Here is a 21,962-nt window from a genome sequence, read left to right as displayed (position 1 = left end):
AAAAAATTTGAACTACAATATTTCTCCTCTTCTTCAAATATTTATCAACAAAATTCTTTTCATTTCCCCCCTATGTTTGTGTGTCATTCGTGTAAGAAATCTTCTCTACCTTGTCTGTCTCCCTTTATACCTCTTTTCCCAAAATATTTTTGTTTTCATTCTTCCTAATACATTTCATAATAACTATCCTAATAATAACTATCCTTATTGAAAGTGTATAACTCTCTGTGGCAGACCCATAGTCGAGGGATTAGAGATTTGCAGTTTCTTTACTTTTTAGTTCGCATTACCTTTAATATAATTTCCTGTATTTCAACAATATCATATGTGCTTTGAACCAAAAATCTGAATACCAAACACATAAAGACAGAAAGCTACAGATCCCGCACTTCTTTTCAGAAAACTTACCGTTGAATCTGTTGGAAGTCGAGCAAAAATAAAAATAGATTTGTATCTCAACAAGGCTTCTGTATTGATTACAGGATCAATTTCAATATCACGTCATATGACGTGGAACACAATAAAAACCTGAAGAGCATGAACAATTTTTTTTTTGCATATTCTGAAAATGAATCTCACAGCGAGGACGATGTGGGCAATCCCAAAAATTTAAACTAAAAAATGTATCCCCCTCTTTTAATATTTATAAACAAAATTCTTTGCATCCCCCCCTATGTTTGTTTTTCGTTCGTGTAAGAAATCTCCTCTGCCTTTTCTGTCTCCCTTTATATCTCTTTTCCCCAAACATTTTTTCTTTTCATTCTTTCTAATAAATCCCCTAATAACTATCCTAATAATAACTATCCTTACTGAAAGTGTATGACTCTTTGTTGCAGACCCATAGTCGAGGGATGAGAGATTTGCAGTTTCTTTACTTTTTAGTTCGCATTACCTTTAATATAATTTCCTGTATTGCAACAATATATATGTGCTTTGAAACAAAAATCTGAATACCAAACACATAAAAAAACAGAAAGCTACAGATCCTGCACTTCTTCGCGGAACAATTAACGGTGAATCTGTTGGAATACGAGCAAAAATAAAAAAAGGTTATATCTCAACAAGGCTTCTGTATTGATTACAGGATCAATTTCAATCTCACGTCATATGACGTGGAACATAAAAAGACCTGGAGAGTATGAACAATTTTTTTTTATATTCTGAAGATGAATCCTACAGCGAGGACGATGTGGGTAATCCCAAGAATTTAAACTAAAAAATGTATCCCCATCTTCTAGTATTTCTAAACAAAATTCTTCGCGTCAACCCCCCCATGTTTGTTTTTCATTCTCGGCCTTGTCTGTCTCCCTTTATATCTCTTTTCCCCAAACATTTTTTTTATTTTAATTCTTTCTAATAAATCTCATAATAACTATCCTAATAATAACTATCCTTATTGACAGTGTATGACTCTCTGATGCAGACCCATATTCGATGGATGAGAGATTTGCAAATTCTTTATTGAGTTCGCAACACTTTTGTAACTGTTGCTTAACACTTTATGCAACTAAATGTACTCTTACTAGCAGAATATCATTTTGTACTGACAATCACATGTAAATCACGTAAAAGCTTTTGCTTTTATTTCCATTAATCACGTCAACATATTCTGCAGCATATAAAAGTGAAGTCTTTCCTCAGACTCCACAGAGAGAACTCATCATCAACATCTGTACCGATATCTCTATTAGCTATGCAATAGACAGATCATCTCTCACTAGTGTATACTCATTTACACTTGAAACATGACTGTTACATATGTAAGTATTAAAAATCTAAATTACTATTGGGTAATTTAAGATACGTATTTATTATCCAAAGGAAAATTCAAAAAATTTCCGTTCTGTGGCATTTCCAGGTGTGTGTGCAGTTGTGGCTTAAATTAGCTAATGCTACGTTTTTCATTTTTTTCTGAAATATCAAGCAAATTCCTTAAACAAGTTACACAACATGCGCGGAAGGAATTTTTCAACAAATTTTATTTCACAAGAAACGAGTTAGTCAAAATGGCGAGTGGAAAACGTAACTTTTCTTTTACAAAAGTTTGAAAAATCAAAAGAACAAAATTTCACAAAAATCCCCTTATCGGGCCACTTGACTTGAACAGGTGAAACATCTGGATCTGGGGGAGAAGCTTCTTCTTCGTCCTCCGAGGCGCTTAATTTGTCAATGAAATCATAATCTTCAATGGAAGTTGGCTAGAAAAACCGTCCATTTCCGATTCTGAATATCCAGGTAGCTTTAACTTTCTTCTTTTTTTATGACCCGCCACTTTTTTTCCCGGGTATTTTTTCTTTTACTTGGTCTTTTTTTCGTTATCTTCTTCAACACCATTATCCTTTTCCTGTGTTACTTCAGATTCTTTTTCAACAGTTCCTTCGACTGCAAAATTCTCCTAATTTACTTCGCCATATTCTTCTTCGTTCATATTTTCTTTTCCACTGTAAAAAAAATCTGGTTTATTGTCTTTACTGTAAAACATCTCTGGGTCATTCATTACACTATTTGGTGACTAGCGTAACATAGTTCAATTAGATCCGTCAAATAGATCCAATTCAACTTCATCATCCGATCCAATTCCGCTTGTCGTGAGACAGGTCAGAGAATAACAATGTCAAGCAATGTGCAGAACGAGACTCTCCTTCAAAACTAAGTCTTAAAACCAAGTAAATCGTCTGTAGGTTCGTCTAGGCAGCTAAACTACGTAGTCAGCTAACCAACGTCAAGTCAGCTGATATTTCAACGTTAGGTTACATAAAAATAACGTCATTACTACGCTAGTCACCAGCAAACTTATCACATGACAATATTTTGAGACGATTGAAGAATCCTTCTCGTAAACACATAGAGTTACCGCAATATTTTTTCGTTCCTTAGTAGCCCTCTTCATCTCTGCATGCCTAAGCAATACTTGAGACTCTCGCTGAGCTGCTCGGTAGTGGGTTATTCAATGCTTTACGGAAACCAAACGCTGCACGTAATGCGTGGTTTTTGTCTACAGTGTACTGGTTTTTGTCAATTACTCAACGTAAGCTGCGATTTCTATTAGCTTCCTTACGAGCTCTTTAGCGTTCGTTTAACCACCTTTGAATGGTCGAATTATCTTGATTTGTTGGTGGTAGTGCTACACCACACGAAAATGGTGAACGACCTTATCATGTTCCCCGTAGAAGAACCAAACTTCGATCAAGTGACAGGTCAACATATTAACTGTGACACATCAAATTGGGCTACATCACCTGCTCATTTACAGACTCGGCCGGGCCGACGTTAGATGACGGTGACGTTTCTGACCGCACACCCATGGACACACTCTGTTTTTCATTCATGAGTAAAGGCATCTGCGCCAATGCTTTCTGTCCGTCGAAGCACTTGTGCAGGGATCTTGTGTCTTGTTTACAGGAAATGGAATCGATATTTTTTTAGAGATATGTCCGAAATCACCACACGATTGTTTCTGCGTTAAGCGGCATGCTTACTTCTATGTCTCCGCTAAATCTGCCTTTCCTGACGCCCAACGACGGTGTCATCACCTTCTACACCTCCAAATTATTGATGGCCATAATACATGTGAGTAGCGTTTTAACTGCAAGAGAGCACGCTAAGGTAACATATTGCTACGTACCAATTAGCAATTACAATGGAAAACTTGCTTTTCCTCTGCTGTGACTAACACTATTTATTAATTGGCTCATGTCAACATGTAGAAAAACCGGCAAGTAAAACAACTCAAACTCTCGAGGAATGCCGCCCATCTAGGTTTCGTTGTGGATCACCGCACTATCCACTACCTAGACGACATAATGTACAGTGTCGTGTGTTTCATTTCCGATACAATGAACCCTTTTTTCCCCGAATGCATAACGGCTTGTGTCTCGTTTATTTCTTCAACCACATCAAAGGGAGCCCATACCTATCTAAGTGCTAATATTTTGAAAAAAATCTGCAGCCACACGGAGGACAAGATAGATCAGAGGTTAACGTAAAGTTGCATTGAAGCACTAGTTCAACTATGCTACACCAACTTGGACGAGCCCACGCTGGTGAAAATATGTAACCTCATTCGTCAGTCGTTTGGTGATACCTCTGGTGATTTGTGGTTTCAAAAGGTAAGCACAACTCTGCTTACCGCTGCGAAATAAATACTTTTTACAACCGCTATGAGTTACACATGATTACCAATTGCTATGTCTAGGTAAGCAATCACTTGTGTACGTCCGCTTAAACATTGTGAGCCAATGTTCAAAAAACAGATAAAACAGTGCGTACTCATCGACTACTACTGCAACGTTGAGTCCATTTAATTACTCGGTGTCATTGTTTCAGTTCGGCAGCATTATCTTTTCACCGTTGACAGCGGGACCATCAAGCAACACACTTACGGCAGCCGAGAATCTGACCGCTCCGAAATAAATTGAGGCAAATAAAATGTAGCTTGTTAGTCTGGACTATAAACGCGAAGCATTTTGTGCTATATCTATGCATTTGCCTATCCTTTTTTTAACTTCTTCCGTTACTGCAGTTTAACGGATTTCGTCAAGTAGAAGTAACTGATCGAAATGTGAAACTGCTGTTGCCATTAAAAAATTAAAGGTTTTCGCAATACGGATTGTGTTACATTTTTTTTAGATAAGGTAGGTAGTAACATTTAACTACCTGTAATGTGTTTTCCTACCGTGGCCAGTTCTAATCGATCAGGTTTTAAGGTGACGATGTCACAAATGTAGCAAAAATAACAAAAGAACCTAGCTAAAGACTATCACGGCATTACTGCGTCCTCCAACCCCCATTCCTCCTTTACCCAACTGCTTCCAATTCGATTACGCTGTCGTATTGCGCGTTTGCGTAATTTACTAGGGCAAAAGACTGTAAAAATAACCCGATAGGGCTTCCATTGCTGCTTGATTCCGGATAACCCACCAGGCGACAGGCAATATGATGGCGCTGTGCCTCTTGGAGGTGTGAGATGATTGAGTCGTGGAACTATGTTGACATATACGTTATTTCACTCTTTGCGTAACACAAAAAAAACTCTATGTTGTAGGTGAGAGTAATAGATTGTGTGATGTTGCGATCAATTTTCACATTCGTTGTCGTTCAGGTAGATGATTCAAGTAATTTAATTCCACACACAAATGCTCAACGTCAAACTTTCTTCCCAGTGCGTTATGAATCACGTCAAAAAACTCTCAGTTGGAGAACTCACCGTTGGGATATTGAAATTAGTAATATAGCTTTTTCGTCAGGTTTGTGGTGAACGTTGGCCCAATGTATGTATTAATAGATACCAGAATAAAAAGTGGTGTTTAGATCTTTAGTCCGCTACAACTGTTTACGAACCATTAGGTTTCCTCGAACGTTCATATCATTCGCTCGTTGTTATGCGTTGCACATATACGGTATGGCGACCGTAGAACTTGATTTTACAGAAGAACACCGCCGGAAAGACAATCCCTAACATTACAAGTAGTTTTTAAACATGTTTTGTAATGCGACAGCAGCACCTAGAAACCGCAAACTAAACAAAAAGGGATTTTCCCAGTTTATTTTACGCCGAAGTCTTTGATCCAGTCAAGGCGCGCACCTTCACGTTGCATCGTGAAATAATCTGCTCTACAAGTCGGTATACATTACCACACCGTCAGTCGCATTCCAACAAGTCGCATAAAACATTATTAACCCCCCCCCCCCCAAAAAAAAATAAAAACTAAAAACTTATCCTTATCTCTCCGAGAGAAACAACGCCACCTTGCAAAGAGAGAAATCGAGTAGAAAACCCAGAAAAAAGCCCATCGAAACCCTAGAAAAACGTCATTCCCCCCACCCAAACTTGAATGGGAGGTAGGTAATGTGGGGTGGGATATGGTGGGCATGGGTGGTTGGGAGGGGTCTTTTGGCGATAAATCCCTATCGAGCAATTGCAGTTAAACATTATTCTATGACGGACTATAGCAGTATTACTACATTACTAATTCCTAGTTTGTAGGCTGTTGACTTTCAGTATCTGACTCGCTTTCACTTTTGCCAGAAAAGAAGTCGTCTGATTCATAATCAGACAGATCAACTTGGGGATGGAAGACTTCTGGTTCAATTGCTTCATCTAAATAAGTGTAAAAAAAGTAAAGTTATGTTAAATCTTTGGTAAAATTTTTGTTCTCTTACCTGAACATTCGGGACAAAATTCGTTCAGAGGGTCGAGGCTGTAATTAAGGCATCCAGAAGTGCTAAAAATGTAAGGATTAGTTTTTTTCTAACATTTGTATTGTTTGTTGTAATATTTTTTATGTTTTTAAATTAAGGAAATTTAGTAAATTGACTCAGTTACAGTGGTAATTGAAGAAACGCTGTGAACTGTCGTGAAAATGGCGCGATTCTAAGTTTTTGTTTGGGGTGGGGTGTATAGGGATCGGAAAAAAAATTTAAAAAAAGAGGAGTATAGAACTAAAGCATGGTCATTAAACAATTGTATTTAGGAGTGTAACACTGCCATATTAAAGAATACAATTTGTTTATTTAGTTGTCTGGTCTCCTTGTCTCCCTACCTCTTGTGTTTTTTCTTGACCAGAAGTGGCCAGGACGAGCGTTAAAGTGGCCGCGTTGACGTCTCGCTTCTTCGCCAATTGCGTAGGCTGCTCTGAGAGCTGGATTCCTTTCCAACTCTCTTTGGAAGCCACGCCTGTCCTCGTCCGTGGAGCTGGTGTCGTCTAATGAGCCCTCAAACGAGCTTAGATGGCAAAGCTGTAGCTCGTCGTACTCTTCCGACTCCTCTTCCGACTCCTCTTCCGACTCCTCTTCCGACTCCTCTTCGTGTTCACCCGCTCTGGCTGCTTGCTCCTGGGGCTCCACATGAATTTGTGCAGCCTCAATTGGAGCTGCAGCTGCTGCTGCTTGCTCCTGGGGCTCCAGATGATTTTGTGCAGGCTCAATTGGAGCTGCAGCTGCTGCTGCTTGCTCCTGGGGCTTGAGATGATTTTGTGCAGTCTCAATTGGAGCTGCAGCTGCTGCTGCTTTCTCCTGGTGCTCCAGATGATTTTCTGCAGGCTCAATTGGAGCTGCAGCTGCTGCTGCTTGCTCCTGAGGCTCCTGATGGACTCGTACTGGCCGTGGATATTGGACGATGTCGGGCAGCGGGGCCTGAATTGGCTCCGGTACTGGTTCCGGCTCTTCGATTACGTCTGGCAATCGGGCCTGAAAAGGTGGTGGAACCGGTTTTGGGGACGGTTCCTGGACTGGCGGGTAGCGACGGTTGCTGTAAAATCTTGGGCGGAGAGCGTCGGCTAGTTTCTCCGCGTTGATGAATCTTCTTGCTATTGGCAAGATTCTCTGCAAATGAGGGGCTAGGGCACTGGGCGGTAGTTGATCGTCCGGGAGCGGCTCCCGCGGTGGAGGACGAGGTGGTGGTTCCACCCAGGCCGGCAGCAGCCCTTCCCAGCACAAGTGCGCTCTCTTAATCCACTCCCGTGTGGGCGTATGAGTATTGTACACAGTTGAACTGAACTGGGGTTTCCTCGGCTCTACGCCTTTTGGCTTGGAGCGCCTGGCGTTTGCGTTCAAGTTTGGCTTCCTCTATGGCAAATTCAGCTTCACCCAGCACCAAGAGCTTCCTTTTCACTGCTGTTCGAGCAGAGGCCTTAGATTCCTCTACGAGATTAGCGTTATTGCACAAAATCTCTTTACACTTTACTAATTCCTGTTGCAAGTGCGAAGGCAAGTACTGAATTTGCCTGTTTTGTCTGGCAGCCGCCTCTCTCCTTTCACTCAAACGCACTTGGAGACAGTACGGGGGCGGGATTTTAAGCAACTAAAAAAGGGGAGTTCAAACAACTTGTTCAGAAGCTACCAGCACGCTTTAGTGTCACGGGCTTCTACAAACACTGTCGCTGACTCATTGATGAGCGCTATAGCTACGGCCCACTGAGCGGCCAGGTTATCGCAGGTGCAGTCTGGATTCCCCACTGAAAGAAAAAAAACAAAGAGTGAGTATTATTTTTCGGTTTTAGTTCCGGAAAGCGGTTCGAAGGACCATATGGAATCTATGAATGTATAAAAAAATTTTGTCAGGGAAAATTTCTGTGTTTATGTTTACAAATTACCTGTGTTACATTTTTCAGCCAACTAATCAGACAGAGTGTCGGTATTTAGTTTCATTTTCTTCTTTAGTTGGTTATCTAACCATCACTTACGTTCTTGTCTCCTCAGTCTTACCGTTAAGTTCCTTCCCACACTTTCCTCATCCCCTTCTAAACCTTCATCATCCACATCTAAACTTTCCTCATTTTCGTTGTCTTTCTCAGATACTGTTTGAGAATTTGGGGTTCCATCGTCGTAATCAATCTCCCAAATTCATCATCATAATTGTTAGATTTCTTACACAAACGACAATTAAACATAGGGGGAAATGCAAAGAATTTGGTTTAGAAATATTAGAAGAAGGTTGGCAATATTGTAGTTTCAATTTTCAGGATTGCCCACTTTTTCCTTGCTGTTGGATTGATTTTTAGAATCTACAAACAAATTTTGTTCCGGAAAATTTATTTGTTTCCTTATGTTACATTTATACCTGTGTTTCATTTCGAAGCCAACTTTTCTGAAATTGATTCAGTATCTACTTAAATCTTCTTTTTGCGTTTGTTATGTAACCATCTCTGCTCTCTAGCATTCTTCTTGAGCTGTTTGTTGTTGGGTAATTCGGGGTCCGGAAAATTTTTTCCCGGATTTATCCGGTGTGGTTCAGCGAACTCAGACCTAAATAACGTTGTCCAGCAGTAACTAGAACTTATTGTTGGAGATATTCGTTGCGGCCACTCCACCCTTTGGTTAAAAAATTCAATTTCCTCTTGTTCTTGAAGTGGAAGCCTTTTAAAAAAAGAATGATTTTTTATAGTTATTTATATCCGTCGTCGACAGTCGCACTAACCGTTTTTCCCATGAAATCCGTAGGTTTCGTGTCAACGACCGAGATCAAGTTGATTTTGTGAGGTTTACGGCACTCCCTGGCGTTTTGAAAACCAGAAATTCAAACTTTTTCAGGTTTAGACTTTTGAAATTCTTTATGAGTTGTCTTGTCAGAGATGGGTCGTGAAAAATGCATTTTAGTTATGCATTTTTGTTATGCTTTACTGAATAAACTTAAAATACTGGTAAAAGTTTAGTATCGGGTAAAACTCCGATTTGAATATCTTATTTATTGGCCTATTAGGTTGGGAGTCCTTCAATTATTCTGTTTACAGTCAGCTCTTTCTTTTTGTTACTTTAATCCCGTCCTTGAAAATAAAATAAAGTCAGGTGTCCTTGTGTTAGATCAATAGCCTACTCGAAGGGATGGACTTTTTCAAGCGTGGAGTAAAGCAGTCCAATAGTGACTTTCCCCTCAGGTCTTGGGCTCTTGAATGGACACTAGCTTCGCCACCAACGACTATTGGAACTTTGTTGAGCGTTTGTTAATATGGTTAATATTCCGTGAAAAACTGATCCTCTGATTTGAATCTGAGTTCAGTTTAATTAATTTTAAGTGCTCAAGTAGTAACGTTGTCTCTTTAACTATGGATAGTTTTGGTAAATTTGCTTTCTGGACTGTAATTACTAATTGATGAAAGAAATGTTTTAATATTAATTTTTACTTTTAGATTATTATCCAGTTTTTTCCACTATGAAGTCTTTTTCCGCATCAGGTCGTCAGCGCCACTTTAACGACGAGGTCCAGTTAGCGCTACTCGACGCAGAGTTCACCAGGGATCCCATTTCCCAATCGAGAAGGTCGTCGCCTTATCTCCCAGTTGATTGGCGTCCCTGAGAAATCGATTATGGTACATGGCATCAACTCGTGAAACAAATCGCCACCATCGTCGATCAACGCCTTACGTTTTTCGTCAAAGTCGACAGGTTAATCTCTATTGGATGATAAAATTTCTGTGATTAATTTACTAGCGTCTTTTGTTTTAAATTTTCAGATACTTACGCCTCACCTCAAGTCCTTCCTACTCCTGGATTCTATTCGGATCCTCCGGCAGTTCCACCCGTGGAACCAATCAACTACTCGACGTCCGAATCATCATTGTCGTCTCAACTTCAATCCGAATGGCTTGCTACCAGCTGTCCACAAGACGTCGTTAGTTCCCAGTCCAATTTCAATAACTAGAATGAATTCCGAACGGATCAGCAACCACAGCAGCAAGACTAATCCTCCTACTACTGGAAGAACTAGGAGTACTCACCTCCTTTCTATCCAACTTCTATGACAAATCAAACATTTTACTCCAACACTGTTTTTGATCCGTATCCCTCTTATTATTCACCTGAAACAACAAATCAGTTTAATTATCAGTCATGTTTGTAAATTTGATATTTGACGCATGCTTGACAATCGAATAAATCACGAAACATATAAAAGCTTTTATCTTGTTTTAAAATGTTAGTGAATCACACGCTACCTCTTCGACGGCTAATAAATAGCACCTTTCATATGGAACAAATAAATGCCAGGGGGTTATCGGTTTTGCCTTTGTTATTCATCAAATCTAGTAAACAGAAAATTAGTAATTATACTGATAGCAAAGAACTCCAATTAATCAATCAATCGAAATAAACTATTCCCTACCAAATATCACCATAATTATTTATCGTAGTTTTTGGTTTTCAAATCATCGTTAAATTTCGAAAATAATTAAAAATTGAATTTCGATGATGCAAAGGCCTAATTTATATTTGAAATCAATTTAAAGGGGGATTCGGAATCGAAACAACTTTTAAAGTCAGCTAGTATTTGAACCCATCATGACTGTAAGTTAATGCATTTCCCATTCAATATTTAGATAAATAGAAAGTTAAAACAAAAAATATTTATACCAAGTTAGGCAGAAATTGGTTGTCTTTCACTATGTAATTCAACAATATCTCAGAATCGAGTCATGAATTCATTTTTTGCCATGCAGGAAAAAAACACGACGACCCATCTGGCGGCCAAGGAGCTGGGCTACGACCTGGTGGAAATGAACGCCTCGGATACCCGAAGCAAGCGGCTGCTGCACGAGCACGTGATGGAGCTCTTGTCGTCGCAGTCGCTGTCGTCGTACGCTCACGGTTCGGCTCAGATTGAAGGCGGCCGCAAGCGGGTGCTCGTCATGGACGAAGTGGACGGCATGGCGGGTAACGAGGACCGCGGCGGGATCCAGGAGCTGATTGCCATGATCAAAACGTCGAAAATCCCGGTCGTTTGCATCTGCAACGACCGGCAGCACCCGAAAATCAGGAGCCTCTCCAATTATTGCTACGATTTAAAGTTCACCAAGCCGAAGATCGAGCAGATCCACGGGACCATGATGAGCATCTGCTTCAAAGAGGGACTCAACTCAGCTTGAAACCGGGAGCTCTCGACGAGATCATCATCATGGGAGCCAATCAGGACGTCCGCCAGATTCTTCACCACTTGTCGATGCTGGCCTCGGCCAAGAAGAGCCTGTCGACCGAGAGCGCCAAACTGGAGGCGTCCAAGAGCAAGAAGGATCTCAAACTGGGACCGTGGGACGTTGTCAAGAAGGTCTTCTCCGCCGACGAGCACAAAGGAATGAGCATCCACGACAAGACGGGCCTCTTTTTCCAGGATTACAGCTTCGGTCCCTTGTTCGTCCAGGAGAATTATCCGTGCTTCGTGCCTCAGGCGGCCAAAGGCAGCGCCATCAAGACGCTGGACTTTCTGGGCCGCACCGCCCACTGCATTTTGCAGACGGACCTGATCAAGAAAGTCATCCGCTCACAGAACGCTTGGAGTCTGCTTCCGGTGGAGGCCGTCTTCGCCAGCGTGGTGCCCGGCCAGCTGATGCTGGAGGGTTTCATCAGCTCTCAAATCGTGTTTCCCAGTTGGCTGGGCAAGAATTCACGCACCAACAAAATGGACCGTCTCCTGCAGGAGCGGCAGACGCACATGCGTCTCAAGATTTCCGGATCGAAGCAGGCCGTCAATCTCGACTACCTTTCCCAGCTTTCCCTACGTCCTCAATTTGATCGTCGGACCTTTGAAGTGGTCAGGGGCCGACGGGGTCAGCGAGGCTATCCGGGCGATGGAGAGCTACGATCTGGTGAGGGAGGATCTCGACTCGCTCCTCGAGGTGGCTCAATGGCCACATAAACCAGACATCATGGCCGGTATATATATCTTTCCATCTACAAATGAAGTTACACACAAAGAAGTGGGGCTCCTTTTGATCCTTTGCCGGACATTTTCCACGAAATATGTTTTAAACTTTTTCACAAAAGGATCGAGAGAGAGGCCACTCGATAGATTTTTCTATATTTTTGTTTTATTAAGATAAAAAAGGGGGAAGAAAAGATCTAGATAAAGGCCTAACTAAGGGTTCCCAAGTGGTTCACTCTGTACCTCTTCTCCTGTGAGTAAAAAAAAGTCCATTTTCTCGCGCTCTTCTCCAGGCTGAGCGTCTCTGATGGCTATGCAGTGACCCCATCAGCCCGATTGGAATATTTGATCTTTCCCTCCTCTCTTATACGGACTCTGGCGGAGGTTGATTCGATTCCGATGTACCCATCCAAGGCTCTCCTAAACCAGATGTGTTTTGTGTTTCGGGGTGAGAGTAAAGAAGAAAAAACATTTCAAGTAGAGTGGTTGCCTAGTTCTTTTTGGGTTGCTGTTGGGTGGCGAGAGCCCCTCCCCCCCCCCTTATTTTTCACTGATTCTATTTTCCGCTGGTTATTTGCTGCTGTTGATTTTCCAGGAATCGAAGGCAAAGTCAAGGCGGCCTTCACCCGGGCTTACAACAAAGAAGCTCACATGACACCGTACGCTGCCGGCCAAGTGAAGAAGGGTCGATTGAAAGACACGGCCGACGATTTGGAAGCCCTGGACGGAGATGAGGATGGATTGGCTGGCGAGGATGACGATGAGGAGCACAACGAAGATCCATCGCTGGATGCCATGATCAAAGTCAAGAAGGAATCGAAGAAGATGGCCAGCAGCTCAGGAGCAGCAGCGGCGAGCAGGAAAAAAACAGAGGAGCCCCAGCTGCCACCAGAGGTCGAGGCGGTGGCCGTGGAGGTCGCAAGAAAGCCGCTGAATAATCGACCGTGTGTTTTCCTCCGCTGCTATGCAATGGGCGGCTCCTGGGCACTGGGGGTGAGTAGCAAGGAAACTCTATACTACTTACATATTGCATCCTTAATGAACTTGGCTCTCAATCTAATGGGACGCAGATGGGGGGAACACACAAACACACAAAATTAACCAACCATTACTCTCCAGAGGGATGGGGGGTTCTCTCTCTAGGAGTTGCTAGGCTATTTGCAGCTACGTACTGCTATAGTGAGGAGGGTGGTAGATTACACACACATACACACACACACATTGCCGTTAAAAAGACGGTACGCCCAACTTTATAAGAACTCCCCAACTATATTAGAGTTTCTCTTGATTGGGGTAAATATCATTGTAGGCTCCTAACTCGTACAATATCCTCGTCCCCCTCTCTCCTTTTTTTGGGTTATTTTTTTATTTATTTATTCAAGTTTTTGTGTGTGTGTGTGTGTGAAGTTGGTTACCGAGGGAATTTGTCAGGAGCCACTTGTCAATTTAGGAGCCTTACGAAGAAAAATTTTTTTTTTCATATCACCCTAGAATATTGATCACCATCCACCCTGTAAAGAAAAAAATCGTGTTTACAAAAACATGTATACATGTCAATGTAAAAAAAGAGAGTGTGTTCCTTGGCGTCTGTAAGTGATCAAAAATGTATTTGGCATTCGTGATTGTCTGTGATGCTGAGTGCGACTGTGCCCCGTCGGATGTGTCTGCTCTGGTTTTTCAAACAATCAAAATTTTTATAAATTAAAAAAAAAAAAAAAAAACAATTAATGACGAGCTGCTGGAATTAGTCCAGCAGCGAAAAGTTTCTTTGCAAATTCGAAAAAGGCTAGTTAGCTTGACTATTTTTTTCTGGACGCCATTCCGTTTGCGGAAAATACAACTATAGAAATTAAAAAAACTTATAAAAAAACTTTTAAATTTTTACTTATGCCATTGCGGGGATACCGCAGGTAGCAATTGTATCTCCCCGTGTCTCCTGTTTGAGAGTGCCACAAATTTCCCACGCATAGAGCTTTTTCGACTGCACAACGTGAATTATGTACAGAAAAGTGGCCCCATGTCCCAGCATTTAGGCTCTCGACGTATGCCTGGAAATTTTGTCCTCTCTGTCCGTTTAGGGTCATTACACCCTTAACAATTAGGTGATTGAAGAAAATCGTCGCACATTCCCTTTTATTATCAGCCACGTAATTGTCGTTGGCAATGTACGTGGCCACAAATGAGTCACCTGAATATATGTAAAGGAAACAATGTAAAACACGAATAACAATTTTTTTTTAAATAACATACTGGGAACAATAACTCTGGTTCTTGATCCACCGGGGATTACTACGCTTGTGACAATTGGTGCAGTTCGAACTTTCTCAGTCAGAAAATTGAACATGTCATATTGAACATTCATATGACATGTTAGAAGTTGACGTCGACCAACTTGAGGTGGTCCAGGAGGAACAGAAGCCGGTTGTGGCCGACTCCGACCGGCAAGTGGTGGTCCAGGAGGAGCAGCATCCGGTTGTGGCCGACTCTGACCGACAAGTGGTGGTCCAAGAGTTAGTTAGTTTGGTGATTGGCTGACTTTGGACGGCCGGAACGAGAAGTTCTGTGAGAATAAAACCAAAAATTCGAATTACTTCTTCCATTTTCTTGAAAAAAATAATATAAAGGCTGAACACTAAAATCCCCGTGAATAGGCTTGACAACATCATACCAATTTTAAAACAGTGGGACCGGGTACCGGCACACATGCTGAATCATTGAAAGTTGCAAACAAAATATTCTGATTTATAGACGAAATAAAGCACTTAACAAACAACATGGGTATGTTACTTTTACATAGTATGTTACAACTTACAGCGACGAGAAACTTTCCGGCTTCCGGGTCTTGCGACGAGGAGTAAGTCGACAGGTGAACTTTGCCGGAAACACCTTCTCCCAAGTCTTTGAGCGAATGCAAACAGGACGAAGAAATGACTTTGTATTCCGGAAAGAAAGAAAAAAAGAAAAAAGTGACTCTAAATTAACTTACATCCGCTTTCACGAATTTAAATCCGCTTTCACAAGCAACTCAAAGGAATGATGCGGGATTATCCTCATCCCGAACAGGTAACTTTTTTATCATTAAGGACACGTCATGCAAATGCAAATGCATTTGCACGGAAATGCACGAAAGAAACGCGGAAACGCAAATGCACACACGAACTGCAAAAGCACACGCACATTGCACACGCAATTGCACACGTGCAAATGCACACACAAATGCAAACACAATGCACACGCACACACAATGCACAAAACAAAATTGCAACACAAATGCACACACACAAATGCACACGCGGAAACGCAAATGCACGACAAGCACGGAGAGAAAATTTTGACGATGAGAATTTACGTGGTGAGCTTAAGCTGGAGGCGCGCTCACTTTGAGGGACTGCGCGGAAAGCTGAGAGCGCGCTCGCGGTTGGGGTTTAGCGATGCCCGACTCCGGCAGGGTCCGTCTCCTCGCATTTTCTCAAAACAAGTGCATTGAATTCGTCTTTTTGGTCGGCGTACACGTGATGGCCGGCACCATCAATTACCTGAATGAAGACCTCTTTATTTAAAAATTGAACTGAAAAAAATGAAAACATACGCTTACATGTACGTTGACACCGATCATACTCTCCCTGAGAATCCATCCAGGCTCCCTCACAATCCATGACCTCGGTCCATATATGGACGTGATGGGAGGGTTTGGCTCTAGTGCTTGGAGGGGATTTACCATCGGGATTCTCGCACGCTGATAACCACCCCTTGCCATCTATGCATCGAATAATTAAAAAAACAAGTGTTTATTAGAAAGGAAATCTTAATGAAAACACGAACTACTTACGATTGTTTGGGTCATGCAAGTTTCTCCCCTGAAATTGAAAATATTAAGTCAAAGAAAACTTTTTAGCCAATTGTTGAATGAAATTATTGTTATTTTAAATGTTCTTACGTTGGAATTTGAGAGTTGCAACACCGAAGATACTGAGTAATATTCTCATAAGGATCGTCGACTGCTCCGATAAACTTCTCGGCAAGATAGCCAGATACTCTTCGCAAAAGAAATCGCCCTGTTTAGAAGATCAAAATTGATTATAAGTAAGATAAACATAAGCTGAATTACACAAGTCTACAAGCTATGTGAACAAACCTAAACGACCAGGCAATCGGGAAGCCATCATAGGGTTAAAAAGCCCCGAGATGAATTTGACTGGCCTCATCCAGAGTGGAAGGTTGTCTTCAGCAGGAAACCCCCAAGGGTCTGCGAGTATGAGGTGTGCAACTCGTTCGGGATGCTCTAGGGCGTAAGCCGAAACGAGGTAACCGCCCATACTAGTGAAATACAATTATTACATTACTATTAGAATTACTGCATCAATATTACATTATACCTGTGTCCGACCAGAACAAAATGTCTTCGACCCAACACCATAGTTAACCAAGCCTCAATGGCTTGAACCATTTGCCTTTCGGCTTCCTAATGATCAGTGCTGAAGATTGGTCTCGAACTGGATCCAAAACCTGGAATAATATTGCACATCATGAAACAATTATCTAAAACAAAGATGTAACAATATTTACCCCAATTGCATAGACTGGTCTGTCTCTTGCAAGTTCATTTAGTTGGTGTATCCGCCCAGCCATTCCAAAAAGAGGACATTTCGGTTCAAAAACAAAAAGGCTCTGCTAAAAAGCAAAACATGGATGATGTCGAAGACCTTGTCGACGAGTTATTTCTATTACAACTCGAGCAAGTAACTAAAAATTTTCTTAACATTATAAAAACACTAAATTCCATTCTTTTCTTTCAGATGTTGAGAAATAATCTTCTCAAGCTTAAGCACGAAGAAAAACGACCACATTCCAATAAAAATTCACATTCCCATTAAAGGATATTTATATTTTCCATATTAAACGAAAATTGGAAAAGGGTCACTTTGATTGTAGGTAAAAGTCACTAGCATCGCATTTTTGTCTTGCACCATATCGGAATTTCTTGTTGTCATGACTTTATTTTGTGTTTTTATGGAATAAATTCAATGCGATAACAATTGTAGGTTTCTTTACTGTTTCTAATGCCTTTATAGTTTCTTTATTTTTATACATAATGTTACTGCTTGGAATTCTAGAACATGATTGTCTTACTTAAAGTTCGATATTCATTAATTTCCCCTGTGAAAACTTCCAAGCTTCCTTTTCATCACTTTCCAAATTGGAATTGCTATTTTATTGCCCTTTAATGGGGACATTTTTTGTGGAATCACAGAAACATGTTGACAACTACACCAATAGCTCACATTTTCTATATTTCTATATTTAACAGTGTATCATCAATGGGGAGAACATCTCATTGTCAAACCTATCATTAAGTTGGTTGCACAGAAAGTTTATATAAATAGATGTTTTATGTGGGGTCACACAACAATTCATCATAACTACTACTAGTATTTTTTTTTCTCGTTTAGATTTCAGTGAACAGATCAGTCTGAAGGAATGGACTTTGTGTGAGTTAAAACTGAAAAGGCAAATTACACTGCACTCTCCCCTACGAAATTGATTATGGGGCAATAGATGCAAAAAAGGCGTCAGTTTGTAAAGACTGTCTAACTAAGCAAAATTGCAAGATCTAATTCACAAAATTTTTTTCATCCAACTGATCAGAGTCTTGTTTATACGGAAATTCGTGAAGAGAAGAGGAAACATAGAAGACGAAATCATGTACATTAGCTTCCAAATATAATAAGGAAGTTTCTTCGGGGTAAAAAGTACCACACCTTTGAGAAATGGATGATTTGTAATCAACTGAAAGATACTGATAGCTATTTTTATTTGAATTGGCTTGATTCCAAAACATAATAGTATAGCCTGATATATAGTTATAATATATTTGGATTTAAATATTTATGAATTACATGTGAAAAATGATATATATTTATTATAAACTAATGTTTACCAATGTAAAACGTCGCATATAAAGTTTTTCATCAAATTATAGGCATAACACCTTGTAGTGGGCAACTTAATAAATATTGAAAGCACAACGGTTCCTGAATGAGGAAAAATGATTCTTTTGCGGAACTAACTGACTTTACCACAGAAAAAATGTTTTGTTGCGAAAGTGAGTAGTGGGGATAAGCACCTTTTTCGACTCTTACATGATGGAAAACCCAGTCAGCATTTCACATGCAAATCAACTGTGACTCTCCTCAATGGGCTGGCTAATGGCTGCTAGTCTGCTACGAAGACCGTACAGTATCTTGCAGAAAAAACTGACAGATTTGTCAGCGTTGTCAGGTGACAAAAGTGTCAGGTTTTCTTGCAAGATACTGTACCTAAATTTAGATGGAAATACGAATGACTATAGAGGCTATTCACCTCGTGGTTTCGCGAGTCAATTGTTTCGATGTCCACCATTGCCGTTGGTTGTTTTGGTTGTCTTTATCGGCTGAAAGTGGAGATTCCCAATACAAAGTGGATTTTGTGAATCAGTGTGTTATTTTTTTTTTAATTTTTTTTTGTATCAGGGAATTGCTACGTATCTTGGTTAGTATGTGTAGCAATTTGTGTCTCCAGATTGCATTCCTTGTATAAAAAAAAATGTTTTCCCCTGTTGTTGTTTTTTTCGCGACCAAATCTACAGAGAATTGGCCCGAGGGAAGAAAGAGGAGAAGAGGAAAGTATGGGTCCCCCCTTTTTCATACTTTCCTTTTAGCTATTCGGTTCCCTCAGTGGGGACGAGGAGAAGGACGAAGAAGATCTTATGAACTCTCCAAAAACCGACACGGTCGACCAACAAAACCCGGAGCCGATCGAGGTGGACGCTGTCGAGTTTAAGCTACACCCCTTTAAAGCAGAACAGCTTAACGCCGATGCTGAACGCATCATCTTCAATAAGAATTGAAATATTTTGTCTCTGTTCATCTAGAAGTCAAGTCAATAATTTTTTTGTTTGTTATTTTTAGCCGCCCAGTCATAACTGGACACAGCACAACTCAGTGATTGTTTCCTCTATTAATTTGGGCTTTTCCCGTGTTACTTAACGGCCGAAGAAGCATTCGGTAGGACAAATAAACAAGATTTTGCATACCAAAACACTTATGTGCTCTATTTTTTCAATGGTATCACGAAGTCAGGCAAACAGGACAACTAGAGGGAGAGGTAGTGTGCCAGTCACACTGTCTATCAAAGGAGGAAGACGGATCCCTACAGACAAAGAGTCTGATAGATTAAGAACGGAGTTGTTACAGGCCAATAAATACGCCAAACTAGCCGTCATATGGTCAGTCGTCTTGAGAGAAACAAAAACTTTTAGCCCCAGAGCATCACACAACTGTCACAAGTTTCCGTTTCCTGGCGAACGTCTATCTACAAAGAATATCTTCTTTACTCGGCCGGCCAAACTGCAATGCGTCCATCTTTCCCTGACAAAGACGTATGTTCCTACGCTTTAGACTTTGAAACACAACCACTCTTCTTTTTTATAAAAAGGTTCTTTTTTCCTCTCTTCTTCTGCTTTGCACCCAAAAAAAGAAAAAGAGGAGAAAGATAGAGAAGAGGGGGGTCTCGGAGCTCTCAGCATAAATAAAGCTATCATCAGCGTCAACTGTCGCCGGCCAAGTCCAATAAATAAGGCGATACCACTCGATCGCTCGAGAGACTGCTGGAAGGTGGCGAGACGCTCTCTGCTTGAGACAGCACAAGAAGATCGGCATTCATTCAAAAACGTTTGGGATGCATGCAAGTTTTCATGCAAAACATAAAGGGAAAAAAATAATTCCAGGAGGCATGCGAATTAGTGCCTCACCTTGGTTTAGTTGTCGGTTAGTTCGGATTAAACTTTTGGAAGACAGAATGGGTGGGATGATGTAAGTTAAAGATTAGTATAGGGTTATTAGGGAAGAATGCAATCAAACCTGAAGATCGGGAGGCATCAAAGGCAGATCTCCATTCCAAAAATGATGGTCTTCACGGAACAAGAAAACAAACAAACGAGACACACGAAAATAAAAAGAGATAAAGAAAGAAAAAGAACAAAACAAAATGTATACCCCTTTTCTGGCTAGTTTCTTTTTCGTTGCGTTTCCATCAACTTGTGCGTCGTGGATAGACGATTCACAAAATGATGAAAGTGTTCAAAAGTGTTTTGTGGTTGTGTTTGTGTTTTGTATGGCGCCACGATTCCCAGTCTGTAAAGGAATCTTCTTGGGAAGAGTCGGCCCAACAACACCTAGCAGACCTATACGTCATTTTTATCCAACAAGTCAATGGATTGCTGCCTAACTCTAGTTGGGGGTTTGTTGCAGGTTTAGTATTAGACACTGCAACAGTAAGGTTCGTTTAGTAGGTTCGTCGGACCATTAGAGTTGGTGGCTGGTCTCTAAAGGACAATTGGGCTTGCATCGATCTGCTGACTCCAGCCAGTAGGTAGCTTCATATTCTCAATAAGACGTCCATGTTTCTTCCTTTCTCCCCAGGTATAACTCTGGTGTGAACAAAAGCCTTCTTCCACTAGTGTCGTCTCCTCCGTAGTGTCAATTGTGAGTTATTTCTTCTCTTCAGTCTTATGGTTGGGAAATCTTGCAATTACCCATCTTTATGTCCTCCCCAGATCAGTTGAAGTGACACCCTTCCAAAGGATGTATTTAAAACCAATCAGCCACGCAAAGATAGGGAAATCCATTAAAAATTACCCATTTCCAGGATCATTGAGCTTAATCAACTCTTCTTCTTAAGCTGGAACACTGGATATACATTTGAGCTAAGAAGATTATAGTGAATAAGGAGCTGACCAATCTGGAAAAATTCCCTGCTCCTCCAATTCAAGCTAAAATTTCCTCCACCAGATAATACGTTGGTGAGATTTGAAGCCAATTTCTGTCTGGAAGCTAGGAATTCCTGCTCCCCTATCGAATTGGTGATTGTAACCCATTTAAAAAAGTTGTGATCAATTTCAAATTCTTGTAGAAGGTGAAATCTGATTAAAATTCAGACACTAGTAGAGTAGTGATGATGTTTTGATTGAGTCATAGATCCCAACAATCTCAGGGAATATGCTTCCAAATTTGTATTAGACTGCTAGTATTACATTCGAAACAGTGACTCCGTGGAATGTGGATGCATGGTAACTAGTCGAAATCTCAGAGTCATCTGAGGAAACAGCAACATCAATTACAACCGTATTTTTTTTGCAGTCTCCTGTCAGCTGGCGCTTTCTTGATCTATTTCTCATCTTAAGACTGGTGAAATTTCTCAGTTCATGACTGTGCAGTGGATTAAAATTGAGGTGTAATGACGTATCATCGGACGCATCATCCTAGTTTCAACTCTGATATACTGCGACTTAGGGCCATTTAGCCAACTAGCACCACTATCTCTAAGGCCCCACTAGAAGTCTTGGATTTTTAACCACTATTTCCATCAAGTGTGGATCAATCATGATTAGCTTCCTTGTAAACATGGATATCCCTCTTATTATTAGAGCATAACTCAATGAGTATGAGAGCCAATTTTGTTGTAAAGGGACCTTGATTCCACTGTTGCGCATCATCAGATTTTGCAGCCTTGATGACTGGTTCAGACTTCTTTGCTTTCTTATCATGGCAGTTATTCTTGCGTCCTTTGAACTTTGGATTTGTCATGGTCTTGTATGGGAACATTTTGTAAATGTCTATGGTAATGGTCTCTATGGCCTGCTGAGCAATCCTCTCTTCAACTCCAAGCACATAAATCTCGAGCAAGCCGCCATGCTGGGATTTCTTGAACAAGCAAACATTCTCTGCTTTCTGTGTCTCCACTTTCGATAAGGCAGGTTTGAATAAGTGGATGCTAAGTGTTGAGTCCTCTGCAA

At 40.9% G+C, this 21,962-nt stretch overlaps 1 protein-coding gene and 1 pseudogene across 1 annotated transcript; one reads left to right on the top strand and one right to left on the bottom strand.

Annotated features, from left to right (window-relative positions):
- Positions 1–10,773: 10,773 nt before the first annotated feature.
- LOC124348736 lies at positions 10,774–14,665 on the top strand (annotated as a pseudogene).
- An 890-nt stretch (positions 14,666–15,555) lies between these two features.
- On the bottom strand, positions 15,556–16,577 carry LOC124348735 (1-acylglycerol-3-phosphate O-acyltransferase ABHD5-like). The gene is made up of 6 exons (XM_046799007.1): positions 16,507–16,577; positions 16,266–16,447; positions 16,068–16,185; positions 15,960–15,987; positions 15,726–15,887; positions 15,556–15,666 (listed from the first exon to the last, which is right to left on the bottom strand). The coding sequence occupies exons 1-6, from the start codon at positions 16,575–16,577 to the stop codon at positions 15,556–15,558; spliced, it is 672 nt and encodes a 223-aa protein (XP_046654963.1).
- Between the last annotated feature and the right edge of the window lie 5,385 nt (positions 16,578–21,962).

Source organism: Daphnia pulicaria, chromosome 7 (assembly GCF_021234035.1).
Source record: "Daphnia pulicaria isolate SC F1-1A chromosome 7, SC_F0-13Bv2, whole genome shotgun sequence".
NCBI classification, from domain to species: Eukaryota; Metazoa; Arthropoda; class Branchiopoda; order Diplostraca; family Daphniidae; genus Daphnia; species Daphnia pulicaria.
Note: the sequence above shows the minus strand (reverse complement) of the source record. Positions and strands in the feature narration are given on the sequence as shown.